The sequence below is a fragment of the Oncorhynchus gorbuscha genome, linkage group LG05, assembly GCF_021184085.1.
Source record: "Oncorhynchus gorbuscha isolate QuinsamMale2020 ecotype Even-year linkage group LG05, OgorEven_v1.0, whole genome shotgun sequence".
NCBI classification, from domain to species: Eukaryota; Metazoa; Chordata; class Actinopteri; order Salmoniformes; family Salmonidae; genus Oncorhynchus; species Oncorhynchus gorbuscha.
The window spans coordinates 31,095,352-31,106,279 of NC_060177.1; the positions used below are offsets into that span (position 1 = coordinate 31,095,352).

The 10,928-nt window shown below is 42.8% G+C and overlaps 1 protein-coding gene across 1 annotated transcript; it reads right to left on the minus strand.

The window, feature by feature from the left end:
* Window positions 1-5,380: 5,380 nt before the first annotated feature.
* On the minus strand, window positions 5,381-7,398 carry LOC124035085 (adhesion G protein-coupled receptor G3-like). The gene is made up of 3 exons (XM_046348501.1): window positions 7,309-7,398; window positions 5,970-6,250; window positions 5,381-5,568 (listed from the first exon to the last, which is right to left on the minus strand). Exons 1-3 carry the CDS (start codon window positions 7,350-7,352, stop codon window positions 5,453-5,455), a joined length of 441 nt encoding a protein of 146 aa, XP_046204457.1. The 5' UTR covers window positions 7,353-7,398; the 3' UTR covers window positions 5,381-5,452.
* Window positions 7,399-10,928: the final 3,530 nt, after the last annotated feature.

A 10,928-nucleotide genomic window follows, 5' to 3' on the forward strand; every position in this document is an offset into this window, starting at 1 on the left:
TGGGCTCATTGTGGAGAGAGTTGACGGTGAAGAAGAAGTAGAAGGCAGAGTCAGTCTACCAGCGCCTACAGACAGACAGAGATACAGAGAGAGAGAGAGGGAGGGAGGGAGGGAAGGTTGAAAACAAGATACACAGTCACGTACATATAAAGACAGGGACAAAGTCAGTCAGTTTTTTTTACAGAGAGAAAGAGGGTCATTGGTGATATGAAAATCCATATAATTATCAAGATATTACTTACATTTTAACAACACCACCGTCTTGCTGGTATTTGTTGTATTCTCCATATTTGCCACAAGCGACAATTATGGTAACTACTATGCCAGGTATTCCTGAAAGAGATTAGGAACATTTTCATTGAATTGCCCCACACAATCTAGTAAATCTATATAAAATATATGGATGAGCAGTGACAGAGTGGCTAAGATGCAATAAATAGTAAAGAATAGATAGTGTAGTACACAGTATATACATATGAGATGTAAACATTCTTAAAGTGGCGTTATTAAAGTGACTAGTGCTCCATTTATTAAAGTAGCCAAAGATATCAAGTCTGTAGGTAGGCAGCCGTCTCTCTGTGCTAGTGGTGGCTGTTTAACAATCTGATGGCCTTGAGATAGAAGCTGTTTTTAAATCTCTCTGTCCCCGCTTTGATGCACCTGTACTGACCTCGCTTTCTGGATGGAAGCGGGTGATCAGGCAGTGACTCGGGTGGTTATTGTCCTTGATCTTTTTTGCCTTCCTGTGACATCAGGTGTTGTAGCTGTCCTGGAGGGCAGGTAGTTTGCCCCCAGTGATGCGTTTCCCCTGAAAACCCTGCGGTTGTGGGCGGTGCAGTTGTCGTTCCGGGCGGTGATACAGCCCGACAGGTTGCTATCGATTGTGCACCTGTAAAAGTTGGTGAGGGTTTTCGGTGACAAGCCAGATTTTTTCAGCCTCCTGAGTTTCAAGAGGCTCTGTTGTGCCTTCTTCACCACACTGTCTGTGTGCTTGCACAGGAATACTCATCACTATATCTCCGTGCATTCAAATTGCCATTGATAAAATGCAATTGTGTTTGTTTGTAGCTTATGCCTGCCCATACCATAACCCCACCGCCACCATGGGGCACCCCTTTCCCCTCTGTTCAGCAACCAACACCATACACGTGGTCTGCGGTTGTGAGGCCGGTTGGAAATTCTCTTGAACGACGTACAGAAATGAACATTAAATTCTCTGGCAACAGCTCTGGTGGACATTCCTGCAGTCAGCATGCCAAATGCACACTCCCACAAACTTGAGACATCTGTGGCATTGTGTGGTGTGACAAAACTGCACATTTTAGAGTAGCCTTTTATTGTCCCCAGCACAAGGTGTACTTGTGTAATGATCATGCTGTTTAATCAGCTTCATGCTGTTTAATCATCCTACACTTGTCAGGTGGATGGATGATCTTGTCTAAGGAGAAATGCTCACTAACAAGGATGTTAACACAATTGTGCACAGAATTTGAGAGAAATAAGTTTTTTTGTGCATATGGAACATTTCTGGATCATTTATTTAAGCTCGTGAAACATGGGACCAACACTTTATATGTTGAGTTTATATTTTTGTTCAGTGTAGTTACGGCCCTCAGCTGGAAGGGTCTCTGGATCTCTTCAGCTTTCATCGGTTTAAGTTACACTATATATACATAGACAAACATTGGCATAGAATGGCCTTACTGAAGAGCTCAGTGTCTTTTAACGAGGCACCGTTGTAGGACCCCACCGTTCTAACAAGTCAGTTCGTCAAATTTCTTCCCTGCTAGAGCGGTTATTGTGATGTGGAAACGTGTAAGAGCAACAACGGCTCAGCCGCAAAGTGGTGGGCCACGCAAGCTCACAGAGAAGTGGTAGGCCACGCAAGCTCACAGAGAAGTGGTAGGCCACGCAAGCTCACAGAGAAGTGGTAGGCCACGCAAGCTCACAGAGAAGTGGTAGGCCACGCAAGCTCACAGAGAAATGGTAGGCCACACAAGCTCACAGAGAAGTGGTTGGCCACGCAAGCTCACAAAGAAGTGGTAGGCCACGCAAGCTCACAGAGAAGTGGTCGGCCACACAAGCTCACAGAGAAGTGGTCGGCCACACAAGCTCACAGAACGGGACAGCCGAGTGCTGTGCTCGGTTGCAACACTCACTACTGAGTGCCAAACTGCCTTTGGAAGGACCATCAGCACAATAACTGTTTGTCGGGAGCATCATGAAATGGGTTTCCATGGCCGAGCAGATGCACACAAGCCTAAGATCACCATATGCAATGTCAAGCGTCGGCAGGAGTGTGGTAAAGTTTGCCGTCATTGGACTCTGGAGCAGTGAAACGTGATGAACGAGTGATGAATCACGCTTCACTATCTGGCAGTCTGACAGACAAATCGGGGTTTGGCAGATGCCAGGAGAACGCTACCTGCCCGAATGCATAGTGGCAACTGTAAAGTTTGGTGGAGGAGGAATCATTGACTGGTGCTTTTATTCATGGTTCGGGCTAGGCCCCTTAGTTCCAGTGAAGGGAAATCAGCATACAATGACAATCTAAACAAGTCTGTGCTTCCAACTTTGTGGAAACAGTTTGGGGAAGGCCCTTTCCTGTTTCAGCATGACAATGCCCCCGTGCACAAAGTGAGGTCCATACAGAAATAGTTTGTTGAGATTGGTGTGGAAGAACTTGACTGGCCTGCATAGAGCCCTGAACTCAACGCCATCGAACACCTTTGGGATGGATTGGAATGCCGAATGCGAGCCAGGCCTAATCGCCCAATATCAGTGCTCAACCTCACTAATCTTCTTGTGGCTGAATGGAAGCAAGTTCCTGCAACAATGTTCCAACATCTAGAGGAAAGCCTTACCAGAAGAGTGGCTGTAATAGCAGCAAATGGGTGACCAACTCCATATTAATGCCCATGATTTTGGAATGAGATGTTCGATGAGCAGGTGTCCACATACTTTTGTTCATGTTAGTGTATACGTGAATTCTTCCCAATATTTTCTATCCCCTAAAATGTGGGGACTACGTACAAAAAGAGCTGTAATTTCTAATCCTGATACGGATGAAAATAGCCTCAAATTAAAGCTGACAGTCTGCATTTTAACCTCATATTCATTGTACAATTTCATTTCAAAAGTGCTGGAACAACAACAAAAATGGTCTCTGTCCCAATACTTTTTGAGCTCACTGTATTTGCATATGTTATGGTCTTGTGAAGGCTGGCTGAATTCTGGCAAGGAGGATGTTCTTTTATCTCATTATGTCTACAGATTCTCCCGTCTCCCTGGTTTTGTTTTTACTGAAATGTTCATACTGGAGACTGTTATCAGAAGTAACTATGTAAACTATAATTTATAGCATAGCTGTTAAGAAATGCATTGCCATTAATTGGAAGGTTGCTTATCCTCACACAATGTCACAATGGATGGCAGGAATGTCAAGTTATGTCTCACTAGATTTGATTTATTACAAGATTAAGGGTATACTGGGCAACTTTCATAAGGTCTGGATGCCTTACGTGGAATACAGTAGGACAAAATAAGTGTTTTATGGTTTAAAAAAAAATCAAACCTTTCCCTTGGGAAAAAAAAGGTGGTAAGGAAATTGTGTTGGGGAGAGAGTAGAGTTATTGACTAGACAGGTGAGGGTCGGGCGTGCAGGTGGCTCGGGCTGGCTGGGTGGTCTGGCTGAAATTTGACATAGAGGATGTCTTGATAAAGTCAACCAAAAGTAGTTGTACTTAATTTTTTTACAGAGTTGTTCATTTGTTAGGCTATTGGTTGAAGGTGCAACACAATATTGATTATTGAATTACATTTGATCTAGTTCAGTCTTATCAATCACATAAACATATAATCTCTTCCCTAGCTTGATGACTGTGGGCATTTTTTTGCTTAGAGACGACCAGAAAGACCATGAGTCATGTTAGATTGTGTAGAAATGCAGGAAATGAGCTTTAGATGCCAAAAAGGCCGATCCCCAAGGCAGGTTATGTTCACCCACTTCTAAAAAAAAGTTGTGCCCCTGTGTTCATTTTATTTTTCTGTATTTCATTTTCAAAACATTTGCAAAATGTTCTAAAAACATACATTTTTTTACTTAGTCATTACTTGGTATTGTGTGTTGAGGGGTGAGAACAAATATATATTGAATACATTTTGAATTCAGGCGGTAACACAACAAAATGTGGAATAAGTCAAGGGGTATGAATACTTTCTGAATGCCGACTAGGGAGAATGACGATCGGCAAAAGACAGCTAATCAGTATCAGAAGTAAAAATACAGACTGGCCTGCCACTGTGCCTTTCTAGACCTTATAACGTGCAGAGAGGAGACCCACAACTGATCCAAATGGAATGAAACATTCAACTCACAGGGCTTTTGCGTCATTATTCAAATGACATGGTCTGGGCAGTTTACAGCCTACAGTAAAATTGTACTTGTACTCTGAAAGCGATGAAAACTGAAAACAATAATGCTTATCTAGGGAGATAATATTCTTTATTATCCATAAACAAGAATAATACGGCATCTTTTTGAGTTGCTTGTCTTCAGTGTTCTTGCATACGCAATGACACACCTGGCAATGACACATCTGGCAATGACACACCTGGCAATGACACACCTGGCAATGACACACCTGGCAATGCCATACCAGGCAATGACACACCTGGCAATGACACACCTGGCAATGACACACCTGGCAATGACACACCTGGCAATGACACACCTGGCAATGACACGCAAATACATCATTTACACAAATGACACAAATGACACAATCAAAAAATAAATAATTTTGTAACACTTCAATTCACATCCCGGCAAATATAGTTATGTTATGATAAGGTACCATCTACTTGACATAGGCTTAATGTTACCTCAGCTATCCCAAAGGCTAGGAGGCTATATACTGTAGGTCTGTTCTGCAAAAACCAAAGACATCAACGTTATCCAAAATGAAACAGTTGGACTACAAACGGACATTGTCATTCAGAGGATTTTTGATGGCAATCAAAGAAACGGAAAGGCACCAGTTGACAGCTGATCACTCCATCTTACCCTCACGCACAACGGCGAGTGATAGATCGGATAGCCAAACGTATTTTACGTCTCTTCAGAGACGAGGATGAAAATCATTTGAACCTAATTGATATGTTGGGTATTTGCCTGGGACTATACGCATCAAAAGTGAATATGCATGGAATGCACAACAAAAAAGTGAAATAAACAGCACAACATTGAAAAGTTTAAAAATCATATATGTTGTTATGAGCACAGTAAGCTTATGAGCAAACCTGGAAACACATTTTTATTTGTGATTACGCTTTCATTTATGCTTATGTTTGCCTGTAGTGGTATGTTAAAAACCTACATACTAAATATTGTGCTTCTGTGGTAATAAAATGGGAGCAGTGGTATTAGTAGTGAAAGGTTTAACCATGTTAGTCAGGGACTGGCCTCAGCTGGATGCATCGCCCTTGAAGAGGTTGCAGTGGTTGCCGTGGAGACAGATTCTTTCTCTGGCCGAGTTAAAGACCAATTGCGTAGAAACAGGAAGAGGCCTGTAGGTTGTAATAAGCATTTTTGACTGAATTACAAGATGATACGTCTGTCTTTCTATACAATAGTGACTCACGGTGGTGTAATAGAACAAACTGTACTGTCGGTCCCTGACCATAGACCACGTTACTTGACTGGGTTGTTAATCTGGTATCAGTGCCACAACCAGGACATTACCTACAGTGTTTTATAAAGGCATGCTTTTACATAGACCAATGTAAATATGTTTTCCATGCCCCTAGATCTATGTACTATAAGATTAACATCAGTTGAATTACCATGCTGATTTGTATCATCGACTTTGCATCGGAGTGCGCTCCCGCACAAATCGACTACGGTGTTTGTATGTGTACATGCGTGTTTACCTGCTGTGAACGAGAATAAGGGCTGTTTCTTATCTCACCATGGAGAGAGTTGACAGTGCAGAAGATGTAGAAGGTTGTCTCCTTCAGGGGGCCAAACTGGAAGAGCAGGACCCCCCAGGAGACCCTCAGGAGCCAGGCCAGACCCAGCAGACTGAGTACTGTCCCCCTGCTCATACTCCTCTCCCTCAGGACAGGACTCTGACGGTGGGCCCTCACCACCTTCACTGTCACAGACCCAAAGCACAGCACGTTCACCACGAATGTCAGCACAAAGTACGAAAAGGATACCGTGGCCAGAGCAGAGTCAGTCAACCAGCACCTACAAACAGAGAGAGAGGGAGAGGGAGAGGGAGGGAGAGGGAGAGGGAGAGGGAGAGAAGGGGAGAGTCACAGACACAGTCACATACATATAAAGACAGGGACACAGTCAGTCAGTTTTCTACAGAGAGAAAGAGGGTCATTGGTGATCTGAAAATCCATATAATTATCACGATATTACTTTTAACATTTTAACAACACCACCGTCTTGCTGGTATTTGTTGTGTTCTCCATATTTGCCACAAGTGACAATTATGGTAACTACTACGCCAGGTATTCCTGAAAGAGATTAGGGACAGGTCAGGTTGAGGCACAACAACGGAGGTGGATGTGGATGCACAGGGAATCATCGGATTTACCCGTTGTGGAGGAAGGGAAGTTAGAATTAAATCTATTGTCAAAATCAACAATATAGCAAATCTCATTGTTATGGCAGTTCCTATCTAGGTTCCTTCTACTAACTCTCTGGGGTCAGGTTACTGTGAAAGCACTGTATGACAACTGCTGATGTAAAAAGGGTACTTTGAATCTCAAAACTTGTTTTTTTCCAATGAGGATATTCTGTCTGAGAGGCATTGTGTGTGGTGGCTCGCGGTTTGCATGTCGTGGACATAAGTATTAGTTTGTCGGTTGACTCTGACCTGAGGTGGATGAGGAGGGTCAGACTCAGGAAACAGAAGGATATTCCACAGCACACCCTGGACAACAACGTCAGCAACCACACAGAGGAGGAACTCAGACTGGCACGAGAGACACTGCCCGGAGACTGCCGTCAACACACGCACACAGTGGCTAGGTCACACTTTGATTGAGTGTTCAACGTTGGGCTTAAATCAGTCCGTATCTTGATATAGCACGATTGAAATGTAAAGGTAATTTCAGATTGATCGGACGCGTAAGTCACTTAGCGTGAATGGAGTCTCCGCGAAACACGGGAACATTGCACTTAAATTTAAATCGCGCCATACCGCAGATCTTCCGACAATACGATTTGAATCAAGCCCCTAATCGATTGATCGAAAGAATGTTAAAGTGAGGTCACAACACATGATTTCTCACCATGAGCACAGCGAAGAGGTGGCTACAGGAGCACACTGTTTCATTGTCCTTCTTCTCAGTGACACATCCAGAGGAATTCCAATGTGCAACTTTACCTGTGAAACAAAGAGACACAGCAAAATATTTTCAACATATCATTTTGTTGTGTATAGTGCTTCAAAAAACTATTTTGTTTAGTTAATAAGTAATACTACCATTTTCACCATCCCAGAACACACATGCTAGTGATTTGTTTTCCTATCAAAGAGAATAGAACCTGATTAGTCCCCTTCTCCTATTCCAATCCACACCATATCATAAACATGAATTTTTGGAGCTGTCAAGCAATTGATAGATTGCAGACAGGTGAAAGAGCAAAAATATGATAAATATTTCAAAAAGAGAGTTTGATGGTTGATTGTGATGTAAATATGTACTGCTCACTAACCACTGATGCATTCTGGAAGCGGAACATGATATTAATGTTGTTACTGAGGCCTGAGATGTCCTCTCCCACATCGACGGATACCACTCGACTGTTTAGGAGCTCAGTGTTGTTCTCCACCACCTAGTATGGATCAGAAGAGAGGATATATATATATATTGTGGTCCTCAGTTTTCCTCAGAACCATATATACATTTCTATAGGCACTGGGCATGATATTTGAGTCATAACAACAAGCAACAACATATTTCTCAGTAAACTTGTTCTCTTTTATTTGAAGTTAAATCAACAGGCTGTATTGTAGTGTATTTTGAGCATAGTGTGACTAGTAGCTAGCATCGTAGCATGACAATGAATAGTGGTGGAGCAGGCAGACGTTTGCATTGTAACTTTACATAGATGACAGAGATACAAGTGGTGGTTGGGTCTTTCCAGGAAACTGTCAACATGCTCAAATGGAGCTACTTTCCATAACAGGCTGTCTCGATGCAGTTTGCTGAAGGGCTTTATTCAAGTGCACTCCATCAGTGTATGTTTGTACCAATGTGTTGTCACTACATGATTCACATACTGGAGTTAAATGAGAAAGTACCACAGATGTTTTTCTGTGCTTTTGAGGATGTCCTGAAATTTTCAAAGCAGAATTACTTTCCAATTGCTCCTTAAAAATGCAGTGTATGATATACCATTTTGTAGCTCTGAGTCTCTACTTTTTACCAATGTAAAAAGCCCAAATTCAAATGTTGCTACATAAAACGGAATTCAGGTGGTGAGTCACATATTTCTACATGTGTTATGAGGGCAGGTCTGTTTCATTAGTTATCTCTGAGATGTAGTTGTTACTGTTGTTTTACCGGGAACAGGCTGTCATTCTCTAACCAAAATACTCACAGGTTAACATCCTCTTCCGTGTATCCCATAGCATCATTCAAAGCCTCAGTAGGAATCTCGAACCAAATGTCATCCATCTTCTCCAACTCGGCCCGGTGGAGATGGAGAAAGAGATAAATGTGGTGACTGGCGATATCCACATTTAGCTTTTGACCTCTCTCTCTTTCCATGTCTCCATTTCGTTGATGCTCACATTATTGGTGGAGGGTAAAGACATTCTAAATATGAGCAAATTGTTCTTCTTATGTGATGTCACTGAGCCTTTGAGGATCTCAAGGGTCACTTTCTGAGATCCCTGCTTGGTAATGTTGTAAAATGTGCTGTAAAATGTGTTGTAGGGAAAAACTTAAATTAAACGGCCTATTGCAGACGACCCATTCCTGACCCCACCAGCTACGGCATTCTGGGTATTGGGCACATGGTCCGCTGGCTAGTGACTTACCCCTGTCCCAGCTGTAAACACCCTGTGGGCAATACTGGGAGGAGTGACATCCAAGCGATAAAACCTCACCAAAGTGTGTGGTGATGAGCAACTCTCCACAGCACAAATATCTCCCATTGTTAACCCTTTAAACAATGCCCAAGACGCCACCAGAGCCCTGGTGGAGTGGGCGCGTACACTGCTCGGTACCCGTTGCCCCCTGCTGCTACATGCCAGGGAGATGGCCGCCACAATCCAGTGGGAGAGACGCTGCTTAAATTCAAATCAAATGTTATTCGTCACACACACACATGGTTAGCAGATGTTATTGCGAGCGTAGAGAAATGCTTGTGCATCTAGCGTCGACCGTGCAGCTATATCTAACAAGTAATCTAACAATTCCACAACAACTACCTAATACACATAAATCTAAGTAAAGGAGTGGAATAAGAATATATACATATAAATATATGGATGAGCAATGACCGAGCGGCTTAGGCAAGATGCAATAGATAGTATAAAATACAGTATATACATATGAGATGAGTAATGCAAGGTATGTAAACATTATTAAAGTGGCATTATTAAAGTGACGAGTGATCCATTTATTAAAGTGGCCATTTATTTTAACTCTGTATGTAGGCAGCCAACTCACTGTGTTAGTGATGGCTGTTTAACAGCCTGATGGCGTTGAGATTGAAAAATAGCTTCTGACTCTCGGTCCCAGCTTTGATGCACCTGCACTGACCTCTCCTTCTGGATGGTAGTGGAGTGAACAGGCAGTGGCTCAGGTGGTTGTTGTCCTTGATGATCTTTTTGGCCTTCCTGTAACATCGGGCGCTGTAGTTGAAGAATTGTTTATACGGGCCAAATGATCCGTATAAACATGCAGCAAGCTCATTGATGACTACAATAAGCGATTGTTGGCAGTTATCTTGGCCAAAAGCTGTGCAACCAAGGACTAGGCTTCCACAGTGGAAGGCATTCCACTGTGGGATGTCAATAATTTTGTCCATGCCATTTGTCTTTATTTCCTAATAAAATAATATAATCTTAAAATTACAAAGAAAAAATGGTCCTGGAATGTTGAAAATTCAATAGCAAGATGTGGAAACCAAATGTCTTTTTTAAATTTCAAATTATTTTTGAAGACATAGGGAATTATTTGAGAAAAGGGCGAGGGTGCCAGTATACACTACATGGCCAAAAGAATGTGGACACCTGCTCGTCGAACATCTGATTCCAAAATCATGAACATTAATATGGAGTTGGTCCCTCTTTGCTGCTATAACAGCCTCCAATCTTCTGGGAGGCTTTCCACTAGATGTTGTAACATTGCTGCTATAACAGCCTCCACTCTTCTGGGAAGGCTTTCCACTAGATGTTGTAACATTGCTGCTATAACAGCCTCCACTCTTCTGGGAAGGCTTTCCACTAGATGTTGTAACATTGCTGCTATAACAGCCTCCACTCTTCAGGGAAGGGTTTCCACTAGATGTTGGAACATTGCTGCGGGGACTTGCTTCCATTCAGCCACAAGAGCATTAGTGAAGTCAGGCACTGATGTTGGGCGATTAGGCCTGGCTCGCAGTCGGTGTTCCAAATCATCCCGAAGGTGTTTGATGGTGTTGAGGTCAGGGCTTTGGTGCAGTCCCAGTCAAGTTCTTCCACAGTTATCTTGACAAATAATTTCTGTATGGATCTAGCTTTAAGCACCGGGGGAGGGGGGGGGGGCATTGTCATGCTGAAACAGGTAAGGGCCTTCCCCAAACTGTTGCAACAAAGTCGGGAGCACAGAATTGTCTAGAATGTCATTGCATGCTGTAAGATTTCCCTTCACTGCAATTAAGGGGCCTAGCCCGAACCATGAAAAACAGCCCCAGA

What these genes read in the sequence shown, in the direction of transcription:
- LOC124035085 (XM_046348501.1), bottom strand. Translation starts at nt 7,352, where the DNA reads ATGAAACAGTGTGCTCCTGTAGCCACCTCTTCGCTGTGCTCATG. An exon ending in ACCTCTTCGCTGTGCTCATG is followed by an intron (nt 6,251 to 7,308) that starts GTGAGAAATCAT and finishes CTCTGTTTGTAG; the next exon opens with GTGCTGGTTGACTGACTCTG. An exon ending in CACTGTCAACTCTCTCCATG is followed by an intron (nt 5,569 to 5,969) that starts GTGAGATAAGAA and finishes TACAACCTACAG; the next exon opens with GCCTCTTCCTGTTTCTACGC.